We start from the raw sequence: 18613 nt of genomic DNA, 5'->3' as shown, positions 1-18613 counted from the left end.
TACTGTTGAGCATGTTTTTTTATGCTTATTTACCCATGTATATTCCCCACTAATTTTACTTTGTTTTTACAACCCTGCCTCTCAACGGTGTCTTCTAAAAGTGTGTGTACAAAGCATGGTAGAAAATAGATGGGAAGGCAAGGGAAAAGAAGGTTAAAGAGGAAGGAAAATTTCACTAAGTATTCAGTAGTCCAATCAATTAACCAAAATTGTTCTTGTGGGACCTCAATATAAGCAGATTTTCAATAATATGTCTCTTCCACCTTGTGTCAGCACTGAGGTGAAATGAAGAATAGAGGAGGAAGCAGAAGAGTGAAAAGTAGAATACACTATTCCAGGTCATGTGCTATTAACTATGTGTAAATGATAATCTAGAGTTTGTTCACCTCTTATCTCTGCTATTTTAAACCTTAGTTACATGCCAGACACCAACTTAAATTGATGTCCCTTTGCCCCACTTTATGATTATCTCTTATACGCTCACATCAGAAGGATGCTCCTCTCTTTCCTTTACATATGGACTATTTAAAGTTGATGATGCAAATGTGCAGATACGGGAACATGTTCCATAAAGACTCCCTCTTTTCATTTTAAAGTGATACCAATGCATTTAAAATTCTCTTAGGTTTTTATTTAATCCTATTAAAACAAAACTTGACTGTGTTATTTTGAGTTAAACTTTATTTCCAATTATAAATTACATTCTTTGAAAACAAAAGAAAAACATTGTTAATAAATATGGGTGGTTTATATTAATAAAAAACATAGATTTAAATTAATTTTTTGAAAAATCTATTTTATTATGAAAGCTCATATTAAATTTGTTATTTTAAGTTCTTTAGGAATATTATTTTCTTTAATTCTGATGACAAGCCAATAAAATAGAAACTATTTTAACTTTTGATTTACAGATAAAAATTAGGCCTAAGATTTCACATATTTTTCTTAAAGTTACAAGGCTGTAAATTGACAAAGCCAGGATTTGGATTTATGTAGTGTGATTCTAGGGTGCATACTACTCTATTCATCATATTCCACCACCCATCTTAAAGTTAAAAAAAGTTCAGTTCATAATCACTGCATCAACTTCCTAATACTTTTTATATTTTTGGCCATTTGAAAAGATGTTTCAATTAAGATTTTTTACTAACATAGGAGACATATAGAACTGAGTTAAAACCTTAATGCTGTTACTTCTTAGCAAGACAATCTCAAGGTACTAATTTGTTCAGTTCTCTAAACTTTAGATTTTTCACTTCAAAATTTAATTTTTCAATATAAATAACAAACTTGGTATTATTTTAGTGAGACACAAGTATAATAAAAACAAAGAGTTTGGACACATTTAGACACTGCTTGTTCCTGAAATGAAGAGATAATCAGAATTTACACTTTTTCTTTTAGGTCAATCACTTTTGAGGGAGGATGGTCATTCCAAAATTACCCATCGAATGGATACGGTGTTGAAGAACTTTTAAAATATTTTATCTTTATTTTCCATTTTGATTTGACTAATAGTACTTCTACAATACACAAAACATTTCAATATTCTTCCCCTGTATAGCTTCTTCTTATTCTATTTTCCAATCCTTATTTATTTATTTATATTTTAATTTATCCTTTTCTTTTTTTTTCCTGTGCCTGTGCTTACCCATATACCTTTTTTCTAAACTTTTAATGTTCAATTATTTATCTGCAATGCAAATCAACATTAAGGCCTTTATAGGGTATGTGTGTGCATATGTGTGTTCGTGTATGTACGTGTGTTGTTGTGAAGGATATTAGATAAGTTAATAATGGAATCATTAAGTTTCCACTGTCTATTAAATATATGGCCTTCCTTGTGTATGATATGTCAACTTTGGGACACTAGTGCTAACACTGGAAACATTACATCACAGAAAACGAAGTGAAGTGAGCTCATAAAACACTCACGTTATTTAACTGAATTTATTTTATTTATTTATTTATTTATTTGAGACAGTGTCTTGCTCTGTCACACAGGCTGGAGTGCAGTGGTGCGACCTCGGCTCACTGCAAGCTCCGCCTCCTGGGTTCACGCCATTCTCCTGCCTTAGCTGGGACTACAGACGCCCGCCACCAGGCCCGGCTAATTTTTTTTTTTTTTTTTTTTTTTTTTTGTATTTTTAGTAGAGACGGGGTTTCACCGTGTTAGCCAGGATGGTCTCGACCTCCTGACCTCGTGATCCGCCCACCTCGGCCTCCCAAAGTGCTGGGATTACAAGCGTGAGCCACCGCACCCGGCCAATTGAATTTATTTTAAATTTATCTTTGACAGGAGAACATAATTTCAATTGGTAATATTTTTCATTAAATAATGATAAATAAGGTTAAAAATGAAGTGGAATCTGATAACAGTTATTAAAGATGTGGTACACTTTATTGCACTGAAATAGATGAATATTAAAAGTCCATAATGGCCAGGCGCGGTGGCTCATGCCTGTAATCCCAGCACTTTGGGAGGCCGAGGCGGGCGGATCACAAGGTCAGGAGATGGAGACCATCCTGGCTAACACGGTGAAACTCCATCTCTACTGAAAATACAAAAAATTAGCTGGGCGCGGTGGCGAGCACCTGTAGTCCCAGCTACTCGGGAGGCTGAGGCAGGAGAATGGCGTGAACCCCGGAGGCGGAGCTTGCAGTGAGCCGAGATTGCGCCGCTGCACTCCAGCCTGGGCAACAGAGCGAGATTCCGTCACACACACACACACACACACACACACACACACACACACACACACACACACACACAAAAGTCCATAATATAAACATCTAAAGTGCAGTGTTTTACCTGCTGTACTCACTCTGGGCATGAAAATTCCCTTGCCACTTCTAACCTGTGAATCTATGCAGCCCCAATTATTAGGACAGAATAAATAGAGAGGTAACTTCCTATAGCAGTAGTAGTTTCTCCCTAAACCCACTAGAGACAAGTGTCCTGAGTGTTTTCTGAATTCCTATGACAATTTTATTTATTTCATTGACATCACCCAACTTTAAACACAATAGATCATACCATTTTTGGTTTCAACCACGTTCTACCCTTCTGCACTTCAGGCTCAGGAAACATGTTGTACCTGCAGTATATTAGCCTCTGACTCAAAAATATAGAACTTTCTAAATACAAAGTAGTGATAAAATGTAAATGGACATCTTGATATACTGAGTTGGTTCCTTTGCCCTAGAAGTGTTCAGGAGGAAGCTTGATACCTTATTGTAAATGCATTATGGAAGGAATTTGTTACTTCTTTGTGGGTGCTCACAAATTTGAACACTTGTGATTGTATAAATGTCTTTTTATTAAACCAGTGTAGACAGAGTTGTGATGTGTAGTTCACAATCAGCAATGGCAGAATTGAGCTGTTAGGAAAAGGAGGAGCCAAATTGAAGATTTCAGGGAGTTTATCAGTCTATGGTCAAAAGTACAGGAAAGAAGTAAGAAAATCAGATGCATTAGATTAGAATGCATAGAGATAGTCAGGTTTACACCTTAGAAAATGCATGACTGGAAAGGAAGATAATCTGAAAAGAAAAGACTATTGGCCCATAATCACCTTAATTAATCTATACTCTATCTAGTTCTGGCACAAAAGACAATGTCTTGGTAATCGTAGCTCCTGTTCACTAGAAAACATAGGAACCCACAAACTTAGATATGATGTATATTATTCCCACAACATTCAGGTACTTTCCTATTTGATATCTATACTTACTCAGTTAAATCATGATTTGACTGAATAAATCATGATTTGACTGAATAAGTAATCAGGCCAGGCCCTCAATTTATCCTTTGTTTTCTGAAATAATTTTGCCATGCCATAACTGTCTCATGGCATTTTTCACTTCTGCATTTCTCAGTGTGTAGATGAGTGGATTGAGAAAGGGTGTTCCAATAGTATAAAATACCACCACCATCTTATCCATGGGGAAAGTGGTTGGGGGGCGTGTATATATGAATATGCATGGGCCAAAGAATAAGATGACTACAATTACGTGAGAAGTGCAAGTGGAGAGAGCCTTTTTCCTCCCTTCTGCACTGCGGTTTCTCAGTGAATGCAAGATGACAATATATGAAATTATCAAAATCATGAAACCAGTTGAGCAAACTGCCCCACTGTTAGACACCAACAGCAGGTTGATCATGTAAGTGTCCATGCAGGCAAGTTTCAACAAGGGCTGCAAATCACAGCAATAATGATCAATCAAATTGGGTCCACAGAAAGGCAACCTTAAGGCCAGGATAATCTGAGCCATAGAGTGTATAAAAGACCCTATCCAGGCAAGAACAATCAGGATGATGCAGACCTGCCGGCTCATGATGGTTGGGTAACGCAAGGGCTTACAAATGGCCACATAGTGATCAACAGCCATGAGGATGAGGACAAAGATCTCCATGCAGCCAAATAAATGTAGCCCAAAGACTTGTGTCATGCACTCATTGTAGGATATAATTTTCTTTGCAGAGAGAGCATCCACAATTAATCTAGGGGCTGTGGAAGTTGAAAAACAAGAATCAGCAATGGACAAATAAAATAGGAAGAAGTACATGGGGCTTCCTAGTGTCCGGCTGGACTTGATGGTCACAAAAATGAGCATATTCCCCACTACAGTTCCCATATAGAAAATTAAGAATATTACAAACACTAGTTTCTGCTTCAAGGGATCCTGTGTTAATCCTAACAGTATGAATTCAGTCACACTGTGATTTTGCTGCATTGTTTCAGTTGATGTGAAGGAACCACAGATAGGAAATAGTTAATCTGCAAAGGAAGAAAAAAAGGAAATAAACGCTCGATTTGGAGGTCAAATACATATTCTTAGCAATGAAATTGCAACTTTCCAATGGGTTATTATTGACAAATCTGTGTATTTTTTCTTAGTAAAATGAATTCATAGTAACTATTCAATATATTTACCAAATTACTTTTTTTTTTTTTTTGGAGACAGAGTGTCACACTCTCCTCTAGGCCGGACTGCAGTGGCATGACACAATTACACATGAAAATAATACAATGAGAAATAGAAAAATAACTTAAAAACAAATGATTTTTCAAACAAAGTAAACATTAGTTTAGAGGGTTGGTATGAGTAGGTATCTTTCTGAGCTGAATGTGTTTCTTTAGCTTATAGCCAGGAATAATAAATATTTTGTACTCTGTTGCAATAACAGAAGAAAATGTACATTACTTGCTTCAATAGGTTTTCACATTATTTGAACCTGATAGTACCATTATAATATATTTACTTAGTAAATATACTGATCATTCTAATAATGATTATTTAAATACTTCAGAATACCTTCCTCAATAAAATTTACATGTATGTGGGCAAGCACATGTATGCACACGCGTGCACACACACACAGAGAATAAACATAAAATTTTTGCACTGAGCAAAATGTCAGTCATTCCAGCCCAACATGAGAATTATTTTAACCTCTTGCCTTGACTATCTTTATTTCCTTTTAATTTACCTCTGAAAATTTTCTAATTCTTTTCAGCTCCAAATTCATCCTTTATTATTCAACTTTGCACTGCTTTGTTATACTGTGTTGTCCAAAGTTAAATTCTTCCCTCTTTCATTATTCTTCTGGGCTCTTCAAAAAGTTTTCTTAAGAGACAAGTAGATACTGAGACTAAAATGAGGAAAAAAGTGGAAGAATACTTGACATATATATCAGGACATTCTTTCAAATTTCAGTTTTACAGGAAAGCATCAGTGACTTAGAAAATGAGATCTATGTGCTCCGAGTCAGGACTGAAACTTTCAATAGAATTTTTAGTTTGTATGTTCTTGAGAATCCCATATCCTGACTGCAAGAAAGAGAAGTTAAATATATAGAGAGAATTAATATTTATTTGCATATATCAAATATTGAACAAATTGTTCCATATACCTTTTCACATATATATTCCACATGGTAACACAGTAAAAAATTAAAAGGGAAGTGCCTATATGATAAAATACATTTACAACACATATGCCGGACAAAAGCATAACTTTTTCAAATGTAAATGGATTTCACAGATAAGTTTCTGAAAAACATGACACAAATGAACATTAGGAAAACAACCCATCTTAAAAGAGATTGTTCTCCTTATGGTAAAGAGTATGCCTCTGGAAAGATGCTCAATTTCATTCACAGTTAAATACATTCAAATTAAAATTCCAGTTAGGTAAATTTCACCTATAAGGCTAATAAAGTAATCCTTTTGCTGAATGTCTTAACAAATAGTCTTGACGAAGGTGTGGGACACAGTCAACCCTACAAACTTTTGGTGGGAATGTAAGTGGGTGCAACCTTCTAGGAAGTGACTTCAGTATCTATAATATGACAACTGCATATAGAAATTGATCCAGTTATTCTGTTTCCTACAGACACACTCATTCATAGAAAGAAGGACAATCATTTTGCCTTAGATGGTAGCAAGAGATAGGAAACAACTTTATGCCCCTCGGAAGGGACATTAAAGAATCAAGGATGATATTTTTATGCAACCATTAATTAGAATGAAGCAGATACATATATCTGTGTGTTTATACACGCGCACACACACACAGAAAATGGTCCCTGACATATGGTGTAAATTGAAATGTAAGAGATTAATACTGCATGCTTAGAATTGTAACATTTTCCTTAACATCAGTTACAGTCATTACTACACACACCTCCATATTTAAATACATGAATTACAGTAGAAGAGTATGAAAAAACTATAATGACTCTGAGTGGGGAAATTGCATTCTTGGCATTAGAGATGGGAGAAAGACCTACTTTAAAAAATATTCACTTTGGTAATATTTGACCATGTGTCATAATAATGCTACATCAAAAATAATGCTTTAAAAGCTTTACCTTGGGAGATGGGTTGTTATTCACCTTGTGATGGCATGTCACTGAGCCATCACAACTGCCTTCTGTTGTAGTCAGGTATTCTAGTGGTATTCTTAGGGCTACATTAAGTTTCACAAATTTGAGTAAGTCAGATATAGCAGTAGTGTTGAAACTCAGTGCTCTGTAAATACAACATATGCAGACACACTGTCACTAACTGGAGATTCACTTCCTGTATTGAAAGTTTGTGAAAGCTCTTTAGCAAACAGAAATAAAAAATTGTATTTGTCTTCTCTTAAGTATTATAAAAAGACACACACACACACACACACACACACACACACACACACGTATCTCCAGAATAGATGAATAAGCAGAAATAAATAGATATAAATAGACATCATTACACATTTTTATAGTACTATATATTAGAATGAAGCAACATAAGAAAGAGTATCTTTATCTGTTCACTGCTAAATTTCAGTATTTATGAAAAAGTAGGTTTTTGATAAATATCTGTTGAATGAATCAAAAAATTAAAAGAAATTCCTATAGATCCAAATCATTAATGTTTTATACTATTTTATACTTAGTTGCCATTAAGGAGAAGGAAGACAGCATCATACCATGAGAGACATCATCACCTTCATGGAGCACTTCCTGGAACACCCCAATAGATTTTATTTCTGTTTGTTTATTTATTCATTTTGTTACTGCTCCTTGCAGAGCGGGGCTACCCTTAGGCAGTTTGTCCAGAGTAGCCTGTTTCTGTTTAATTATCTCCTACCCACGTCTACCAACAGCTCTTACCTGGTAGTGCCCATTTCCATCAAGATATGCTGTGCATGATTTTTATTCCCATCTTTTCACTTTAGATTGTAAAGCACTTCTAGAAAAGTCCATGAATTTCCCCACCTTCCACCAGTGCACCCAGCTCATTCACCAACCCATGTATTTCTTCCTCAATTACCTCTCACTCTCTGACCTTTGCTACACATCCACAGTGACCCCCAAATTAATGGCTGACTTACTGATAGACCATTTCTTATAATAACTGCATGATACAACTCTTTACCACCCATTTTTTCGGAGGCATAGAGATCTTCATTCTCACAAGGATGGCCTATGACCGCTATGTGGCCATCTGCAAGCCCCTGAACTACACCACCATCATGAGCAGGCAAAGATGTGACACAATCATCATAGTCTGTTGTACTGGGGGGTTTATACACTCTGCCAGTCAGTTTCTTCTCACCATCTTTGTACCGTTTTGTGGCCCAAATGAGATAGATCACTACTTCTGTGATGTGTATCCTTTGCTGAAATTGGCTTGTTCTAATATACACATGATAGGTCTCTTAGTCATTGCTAATTCGGGCTTAATTGCTTTGGTGACATTTGTTGTCTTGATGTTGTCTTACGTTTTTATATTGTATACCATCAGAGCATATTCTGCAGAGAGCCGCAGCAAAGCTCTTTCCACTTGCAGTTCTCATGTAATGGTTGTAGTCCTGTTTTTTGCACCTGCAATATTCATTTACATTAGACCGGTCACAACGTTCTCAGAAGATAAAGTGTTTGCCCTTTTTTATACCATCATTGCTCCCATGTTCAACCCTCTCATCTACAATCTGAGAAACAGGGAGATGAAGAACACCATGAGGAAAGTGTGGTGTTGTCAAATACTCCTGAAAGGAAATGAACTTTTCTGAATTGTTTCTGCTTTTCATGCCATGGTTCCCTGAGACCACACTGATGAGTGAGAAAGATTCACTCTCATCATGCTCTTGTCCTTGTTGTTTGGAGGGAAAAGTGAGCAAACAGGAAGCATATCCCTTCTGGGATTTTATACTTCTGCATTGACGTCTCTTTTTTTTTTTTTTTTTGAGACGGAGTCTCACTCTGTCGCCCAGGCTGGAGTGCAGTGGCCGGATCTCAGCTCACTGCAAGCTCCGCCTCCCAGGTTCACACCATTGTCCTGCCTCAGCCTCCTGAGTAGCTGGACTACAGGCATTGACGTCTCTTTAACCAGTTGAACATTATTCTTATCCATACTCTCCTCCGCCTTTCTTAATCATTACGATTGTGCTCATGTGATATGAAATAACCAGAAAATTTCTTTAAAATACGGATTACATGGCGTTGTGTTGAAAAAATAAAATAGACTATGCATTTTCATGCCTTAAACTGCCAAGAAAATGAATGAAATATTACCTTCAACTTTTTGCATTTGTGCTGAAGTCTAAACAAAAAAATGCATATATTGCCTGTGTACAGCTCATGAACTTTTGCAGATTGAGCATGATTGTGTAATCAGCAACTGGATTAAGAGACAGAAGTATCAGCACATCAGAGGTCCTCCTTATTTCTGTTTATTATTAATACCTCCCAAAGTTAACCACAATATTTATTTCTAAATATTGTAGTATTGCAATCCCAGCACTTTGGGAGGCTGAGGTGGGTGGATCACGAGATCAGGAGTTCGAGACTAGCCTGACCAAGATGATGAAACCCTGTCTCTTCTAAAATTACAAAAATTAGCCGGGCGCAGTGGGAATGCCTTTAATCCCAGCTACTCGGGAGGCCGAGGCAGGAGAATAGCTTGAACTGGGGAGGCAGAGGTTGCAGTGAGCTGACATCATGCCACTGCACTCTAGCTTGGGTGACAGAGCAAGACTCCATCTCAAATGATGATGAATAATAATAATAATAATAATAATAATGTTTTTATCTGTTCTTGTACTTTGAAGAATAAGAGTGATATAGATTTTGCTGCTGAATGCGTGCCTTCTCAGTATTTCAGTTGTGAGTCATTTCTCATGTTGGCAAGTTTTCTGATTGTTTTCATTAATGTATACAGTATCTTATCATGTGAATATATAATGATTAATTTATCCATTCCCTTGTTGCCAGGCATTTGGGTGGTTTCCCATTTAGGGTTATTATGTATAGTGCTGCTTTGAACATTTTGAAACGTATTTTTCAGTGAATATATGTCTTTTATTATTTCATTATGCTTTATAATGTAATTAAAACAATTTTAAGAAAGTAGTACTATATTTGTATTCCTATCTTTCATAATATATTACTGATATAAATGAAAGATATTAATTGAAAAAATAATTAGCCATAGAAAAACACTAAGTGAAATAAAAGATTTAGAAATAAATATGTGAAATAGCTTACACTTCTAGGATCCACACAGTGGGATACGAGATAAGCTGATTAATGCAAACCTGTCTGTGAATCACAGGAAAAAAGGATGAATGCTCTTAGAATGGTAGTTTACACAATGAAGCTTAGAAAAACTTCCAGGGATGCAGCATTAGATTATGATAGCAAGATTAACACAGAAGTATCACCACTGAAAAATGTTATCAAATAGAATATTCATTGTAGCATATGAAGTCACTTGCCATATTAAATGAAACTGGAAAAATTCTGTATTTAGCTTCTAAGAAGGAAAAATAATGTACTTCACTGAACTCCCAATAAGGGCAGTGATGCCAAATGAAGAAGGCGTGCTATGAGTTTATGCTAACACTGGACTGTCACACACACACTCAGACACATACACACGTGTGTGCAGACATCTAATGCAAAAAATAAAGTCTTTTCAGGAATTTATATTTAAGGCACAGTTGAAATAAATCTGCTCATATAGAAAACCAAAAATTAAAAGAAGAAAAAATTTGCTCAAGAGCAAATGATCACACAATAAAAGTGACTGAATATAGGAGGAAATCAGGTTGGAAACAGCTATGCCAGAGCACAGCATACAAGCATACAAAGACGGGATTTATTGTAGTTAATGAACACAAAACATAATATAAATCTTTATTGTATAAAATAGAAAATGATTTTAAAGTCAAATTACATTTAGTTTAAAAATTTTCTGGGCTGTTAGATAACAAAATAACTTCAATAAATAAATAAAATGATATTTTTATTAGAAACTCAGGGATAAAACATAGTAGTGTTTCCTAGTGAATTCCGGATATCAACAAATTTACTCAAAACAAAGGAGAGAGAGACAAAGATATGGAAAAAGTTAAAGGGATATTAACAGACCTTAGAAATGGAATAAAAGGGAGCAACATATGTCTACCAGACTTCAGGATTTATAAAATAGTGAGAAAATACATTTAAAGAGATAATAATTGACAATTTCCAGAACTATGAGAAATATTTAGAAAAAAATTACAACAAAGTAAAAGAGTTGCTCTCTAAAAGAGCCCTACAAAATATTACTTCTAATTAATAATAATTTGAAACACGGGGCCAGGTGCGGTGACTCACGCCGGCAATCCCAGCACTTTGGGAGGCCAAGGCGGGCAGATCGCCTGAGGTCAGGAGTTAGAGACCAGCCTGACCAACATGGAGAAACCCCGTCTCTACTAAAACTGCAAAATTCGCTGGGCGTGGTAGTGCGTGCCTGTAACCCCAGCTACTCAGGAAGCTGAGGCAGGAGAATCGCTTCAACCTGAGAGGTGGAGGTTGCAGTGAGCGGAGATCGCACCATTGCACTCCAGTCTGGGCAACAAGAGCCAAATTCCGTCTTAAATAAATAAATAAATAAATAAAATAATTCAAAACACAGAAAGACTACAAGCCAGAAGAAAATAGAATTACATTTTAAAAAATGCCAAATGTAAAATATTATCCTTGAATTCCATAGTTTTTCAAGAAAAGTGAAGTGGGGAGTCTTCAGTAGAATAAAACAAAATAAACCGCAATTTAAAAATGACCAAGAATTTACTATACAGAGACACTCACTTAAAGTAGTTGTAAATATTAATTTTTATTAAGAGGAAAGACGTTCCAAGAAGGAAAATTTAAAATCCAGGAAGGAATAGTGAATCAGGAAAATACTAACCTTATTTGTAAACTGAGATATTGTGTTAAAAATATTAAACATGTCTAATATATAGAAGATGAAAAATAGAAGCAAGAACGAAAAACGTAGACCACAACATCATGTAAATTGAAAAGAAGTATTGCTTAGTAGGAGAGAAAAGATACTGATTAAATTCAGACTTGGTAATAATAATGTACAGTTATGATTTTTTGAGTAATTACTAAAATTGCGGGAGAGGAAAAGAGACAAAGAAATGTATTATTATTATTTTTTGAGACAGACTCTCACTCTATCACCAGGCTGGAGTGCAGTGGTGCAATCTGGGTACATTGCAACCTCTGCCTCCCGGGTTCAAGCGATTCTCCTGCCTCAGCCTCCTGAGTAGCTGGGACTACAGGCGTGCACCACCACGCCAGCTAATTTTTGTATTTTCAGTAGAGACAGGGTTTCACCACATTGGCCAGGCTAGTTTTGAACTCCTGACCTTATGATCTGCCTGCCTCGGCCTCCCAAAGTGCTGGGATTACAGGCATGACCCACCGCACCCTGCCAGAAATGTATTTTTAAAAAGAAACAATATCATTCCAAATAAAAGGCAAGAAAATAGGAAGGAAACATAAAAATTGGGCAGAAACAAAAATAAAAGCAAAAAATGATCATACAAGCCGATTAAAATATACAAGTTAAAACAAAATTAACAAAATGAAGTAAATTCTTCAACAGAATAATGAAAATTATCATAAAGGTTTAAAATACAGTTTGTCAAATGTGCTTTCACAGAAGATGCACCTAAACCGTTGATTACACATACAAAAAAGTGAAACTGAAAGCATGAAAAGGATAAAGCAGGCAAATATGTTAGCATTCGAAGCAATATTGATTATTATGTTTTAAATAATTAAATATTAATCGAATTTGCAAGATAGAAACATTTACAAATTCTAACTTCACATGGATGGAGAAGGATAGACAGAATTTGATCCAAAACCATCAAATGATCCAAAGCAGCATTAACAGACATACATAGAACAGTATAGTCAACAACTAAATCAAAGGAATTTATCGTATTTTATAGTTAATTCTTCCACAGAATAATTCATTATAATTAACCTGCCACAAATAAATTCTTCATCAGCATCGAATAATCCACACCCCAATCTAGATCTGGGTTTTATACCCTTTACAAAAATTACCTTAAAATAGATAATTTTACTCATCTAAATAACTGAGTAGCAGAATAGGGATTCCCCAAAGATGTTCGCATCTTAGTCCTCGGAACTTATCAATATATTTTGTTACAGGATAAGGTGATAAATGTTGTAGATAAAAATTAAGTTTGCCAATAAGTGGACCTTAAAACAAAGATATTATCTTGCACTATCCATGTGGGCTCAATGTATTCACAAGGTTTATTTAAAGTGGGAAAGTGAAGCAGAAGTTAGATTTGACGATGCTACACTGCCCGCTTTAGAGATGAAGGAAAGGGGTCATAAGGAAGCAGGTAGATTCTAGAAGCTGGAAGAATTAAGGGAATGAGTTTTCCCCTACAGACTTCAGAAGGATTTATCCATTACAATGCCTTGATTTTAGCCCAGTGAGCCTCATTTTGGACTTCTCACCTGCAGAAATGTGAAATACTGACTTTGTATTGATTTAAGTCACTAAGCTTGTGGTAATTTGTTGCAGTAGCAACAGGAAACTAACACACTAGCTTAATCACGATGAATGTTTCCACAAACCTGTGCATAATTGCTTTTTTACTTCCTGCTCTTAATGTTTCACTCATTTCTTCTGCTAACTCCAGATAGTGAAAATGTAAGCAGGATCTCTTTGACATTTTGGATGTTGTTTGAAATAAAGAAAAATGTGAGATAAGCTAAGAAGAGTAAAGTAAAAAGTCAAGCATGGGGAAAGAAACTAATAGGAATAGGAAGAGAAAAAGCAAGATTATTATTAGTTTTCGTGAGTCAACCTTAAGGATTTACAATATAAAAGTAAATGAATTAAATTCAACCCATACTTACTCCAAGCATAGGCCAAACATGAACCTTATCCCACCTATTTCTCCATAAATCAGCATAGAATCAATTAAGAAAAGCAATGTTCCCAAATAGCACAATCGAATATACTATTTTGTATTAAAATATAGCTTTCAAGAAAGAACAGTTACAATTCAATAAATAACATAAAACAGATATCTTAATATGTTATATCAAATATGGATTATTTAATGCATATAATAAAGCATATTAATTCAAAAAACAAGGTTTAGAATGATAAAATTATTACTTCTCTTTGCTGAATTGCTTTGGATTAGGGCCACAGTCATGAATCTGAGAATTGATCGGTTTTTGTATTTAGCAATAATTTTTAAAATTTAATTTTAAAACATTGAACAGATACTAGAATTAAAGTTCATTGGTAGGGTTGCAATTTGGTTTTGACTATGGAGGAAGACTTTGGGGAAAAGCTGTCTCCAAGGTCATTTATCATTTTGCATCTTCCTCTTTAAATAGACCTATAAGAATAGAGAAAAGAGCATTTATTGCCAGAGACCCTGTGAAATGGCAGATATCATTAGGCGAGAAAACCAGGAACAACAAAGACTGATTTCTACCAGCCTTTCAGTTTGGGGGGTCAGGTATTTTCTGGTACTAATTATTCACAAAGGAATTCCTCAGGCATCACTGTTACTTTGCTTTGGGCAGCTGCACCCAAATTAACTCAAGAAGAGATAGAAACACAAAGTGAACTCAAGCTCAGGAAAATACTGGTGAGTTTTTTTTTTTTAAACTAATACAGAATATTTGTGGAAAAAGATAATTAAATTGTTAGATTTTGAACATTTGTAATATAATTGATAGAGATTGTTCTTTGAAATACAGAGATAACCAAATTATTACAACGATGATAGTGGAGATAATAACATGCACCTAAACATGACTATGAGGTAGGGTAGGATGGATATGAATAAGAAAATGTCAATAATTTCAAAGGAAAGTGAGTCATTATGCCCAAAATACTCAGTAAAAAGAGGAAGGCATCCTTGCGATGGATATTGGCTTAAGGAGATAAACAGCAAGATGCTACTGCATCAGTTGGAGTCAAGAGAGGCCATGACTCAGGTTAGCAGCCTTTACTAGGATGCACATTCTGATAAATGGAACTTTAAATCTCAATCCTGCAATCAAGATAAATTAGTCCCTTAATAAAATATCTTGGTGAATGAAAAAATTTCCTCTAGAACATTGTGATATGGACAGTAGAGGAAAAATCCTCAGGCTTGTGCACAAAAGCCCAGTTTCTTGTAGATGAGAGCCAAGCGACATAAATAATTGTTGCCCAAAACTGCTATGATATGAGCTTCCTTAAGTTGAGGGGCTTTCTTAGTGGAGGATAGTATATTTCTTTTAATTCAGCAGGAAAACTGAAGAGGAATGAGTATGTAAAAGCAGGGAATGTGCGTCAGTCTGTACCTAAATCATATTATTACTATTACCTTTATAATCATTATTTTGTAATGCACAAGAGATGGCACGCCTGTAATGACTACTGTGCCAACTCTAACATGAATACCTGAAGAAACACAGCCTTGTAGTTTCCCAAAAGCTGGAAGTGTTAGCCACAATGTCACTGCACAGGGATAGCCGAGAGCACAGAGTTCAGTAGGTGTTGTCAGCATTCAGCTGGGTGGATCTTGAGAGGATCTACAGGTCTCTGCTAGACAACCTGTAATTGGAGGAATCACTTACATCTATGGTTGATTTGAAAAAGAGTCCTAAAAGCTCCTTTAATCAAAACTATTCCACATGCCCTTTTCTATCCAAACATACCAACGACCCCATTATAGTGCCTGAAATTTCACCACTGAATATTCATCTATTTAAATAAATGTTGCGATTTTCCTAAACCCATCAAAATTATCATTCAGTGATGATCTCTTCCAGAACTATAAATCGACCAAACTGGGAGAATGAATAGAGCCCGAATAAAACTTGAAAGATTAGAAAGATGTATGAAGCAATGTTGACATTAATGGACAGTCTTCTCTTTTTTACACCCATTTTCTTTGTTTCAGTTGATAGACAAATGTTTAAAATGCAAAGCAAAGTCAGTCCTGGAAAATCCTAAAGTATTCTGAGTTTGTACATGGAGAAATTACATAAGACTTCACTCCACCTCCTTTCAAATCAAACAGGTCTTGCTTTCTCTCTAAAAGTTTCTTTTATTGCTTTACCTTCCCTCTGACTTCCTATCAGGGTTTTATGAATATTTCATACTGACAGAAGTGATCTAATTTCATGGTTGAAATAACCATTAATATGATATGTAGTAGTGAAATTGAAACTGTCGTTTCACAAACGGGATAAGAGAATTTCTGTTAAGTTAAATAATTTACCTGGGGTTACAGCACTGTCATTTTAGAATCAAGTTTGTGTAATTTTGCTCTTCTATTACGTCACACTGCATCTTGACTATCAGGGCTAGAGACCACATTGGCAGAAGTGCGACATCATGTGCACAAAGATAGAGTTTCATGAGAACTTACAAAGCCCATGAGTGGATACACTTGCAGAGAAATTGCAGAGTATTTGTGAGTGGATGTGATAATCAGGCATGGCAATATTCAAAAGGTGAAATGTGGATATGTTTTCACTTATGGGTCTAAAATAAAGCAAACATTTCCAAATGTTTGCCGGTAGATAACATAGATGTGACCATATCCCAAAATACAGAAGTTGTTTCAAAACTCAATGTCTTGTACAAAATAAAAACTAAATAACGTTTAGAAACAGCTAAATAAACATTAATAAAAAGGTGAGAGAAGAGAGGCATATGGTAACATATATATGAGACTGGGGGTTTTACTTTCTCTCTCTGGATTTTGCTTTCTCACCTGAAGTGAATGAATGTGATTTAATCTTGAGGTAAGATGATCAAAAGAGATGCACTTCAATTTCATTAAGCATGCATGCCAATCAGCATTTTTTCCCACTTTCAACTACTGTGATTTTCCATTGGTTCTGTGCTAGAAATAGAAGAAATATAGTCCTTTTTATGTTTTCTTTTTTTCAGGTAATTTAATTGTCTCCTAAGAACTTGACTCGTTCCATGGAAAAAATAAACAACGTAACTGAATTCATTTTCTGGGGTCTTTCTCAGAGCCCAGAGATTGAGAAAGTTTGTTTCGTGGTATTTTCTGTCTTCTACATAATCATTCTTCTGGGAAATCTCCTCATCATGCTGACAGTTTGCCTGAACAATCTGTTTAAGTCACCCATGTATTTCTTTCTCAGCTTCTTGTCTTTGGTGGACATTTGTTACTCTTCAGTCACAGCTCCCAAGATGATTGTTGACCTGTTAGCAAAGGACAAAACCATCTCCTATGTGGGGTGCATGTTGCAGCTCTTTGGAGTACATTTCTTTGGTTGCACTGAGATCTTCATCCTGACTGTGATGGCCTATGATCGCTATGTGGCTATCTGTAAACCCCTACATTATACGACCATCATGGACCAGGAGAGATGCAATAAGATGTTATTAGGGACATGGGTAGGTGGGTTCTTACACTGCATTATCCAAGTGGCTCTGGTAGTCCAGCTACCCTTTTGTGGACCCAATGAGATAGATCACTACTTTTGTGATGTTCACCCTGTGTTGAAACTTGCCTGCACAGACACGTACATTGTTGGTGGTGTTGTGACAGTCAACAGCGGTACCATTGCTCTGGGGAGTTTTGTTATCTTGCTAATCTCCTACAGCATCATCCTGGTTTCCCTGAGAAAGCAGTCAGCAGAAGGCAGGCACAAAGCCCTCTCCACCTGTGGCTCCCACATTGCCGTGGTCATTATGTTTTTCGGCCCCTGTACTTTTATGTACATGCGCCCTGATACTACCTTTTCAGAGGATAAGATGGTGGCTGTATTTTACACCATTATCACTCCCATGTTAAATCCTCTGATTTATACGCTGAGAAATGCAGAGGTAAAGAATGCGATGAAGAAACTTTGGGGCAGAAATGTTTTCTTGGAGGCTAAAGGGAAAAAGTTGGACTTAATAATTTAAGCTAGATGATCTTAAGATTTCTCAGCGTTGCTTAACTCATCTGTGCAATGAAGGCGGTAATAACAACCTCATGGGATTTGGAGTGGAAAAATGAGAGAATAACACATTCAAAAGAGTAAGGTATTATTTGTCATTATTATCGCATTTTTTCTAATATTTCATAATTAGATAACTTCCTGAAATATCTATGACAGAGAAACATTATTAAACATAGAATCACAAACATGCAGAAGAGCAATTCCTCCTGGCTTTCCATTGGGGACCGTTTCGATTACCCTATCTTGCCATTCACTGGTCTTGCCGTCATATCCCTGAAAGCAGAAACTCACCCTATGTTTAAAGTGGAGGAAATAAATTTTAAAAAATTTAGCATTTCCAAATGTGTGGGCAGTGTTTGCATATTTATGGGCTTAATTTTTGAGGTGTCAGGCACTATAGTATGACTCATATATTTCCTCCTAAAAAAAAATCCTCTACCCTGCTGCTGAGGCTATGTATAGAGTAGTGGGGAATTGATAAGGTTGTAATGTGTGCTGGCTGCTGACATCCTGGGAGCAGCGAGAGGAAAAGGCCCCATAGTTCACAGCGTAGATTTCACTTATCCTTGTACATGCACGTTTCATCACTGTCCCCCACATTAATTCCAGGAATTATTTAGCTCAGTCTTTCAAAAGAATAAACCTCCAATCTTTTGTGAAATAATATAGAGGAATTCTTACCTGGCTGTGTAGAAAATGGCCCGTGGAAATAAAATAATTTTCATGTAATACAATGTATGTTTCACTCCTACATTCTGTAGAATCATATGCTACAAGCATTTAGCATCTCAGGAG

The 18613-nt window shown here is 35.9% G+C and overlaps 4 protein-coding genes across 6 annotated transcripts in view; 3 read left to right on the top strand and 1 right to left on the bottom strand.

Annotated features, from left to right (window-relative positions):
• Positions 1–18613, top strand: part of LOC126936175 (olfactory receptor 5D13-like) — a 69331-nt gene that overhangs the window by 13875 nt on the left and 36843 nt on the right. The gene's annotated exons all lie outside the window — the stretch shown is intronic.
• Positions 2778–4859, bottom strand: LOC126936152 (olfactory receptor 4C11). Its single transcript, XM_050758605.1, has one exon. It carries the CDS (start codon positions 4735–4737, stop codon positions 3805–3807), a length of 933 nt encoding a protein of 310 aa, XP_050614562.1. The 5' UTR covers positions 4738–4859; the 3' UTR covers positions 2778–3804.
• Positions 7393–8819, top strand: LOC126936176 (olfactory receptor 4P4-like). Its single transcript, XM_050758645.1, is given in 2 exon segments — positions 7393–7891; positions 7893–8819. Coding segments are annotated over 2 exon segments (810 nt in total). The 5' UTR covers positions 7393–7757; the 3' UTR covers positions 8569–8819.
• LOC126936126 (olfactory receptor 4S2) lies at positions 16726–18513 on the top strand. Its single transcript, XM_050758575.1, has one exon. It carries the CDS (start codon positions 16827–16829, stop codon positions 17778–17780), a length of 954 nt encoding a protein of 317 aa, XP_050614532.1. The 5' UTR covers positions 16726–16826; the 3' UTR covers positions 17781–18513.

Source organism: Macaca thibetana, chromosome 14 (assembly GCF_024542745.1).
Source record: "Macaca thibetana thibetana isolate TM-01 chromosome 14, ASM2454274v1, whole genome shotgun sequence".
NCBI lineage: Eukaryota > Metazoa > Chordata > Mammalia > Primates > Cercopithecidae > Macaca > Macaca thibetana.
Note: the sequence above shows the minus strand (reverse complement) of the source record. Positions and strands in the feature narration are given on the sequence as shown.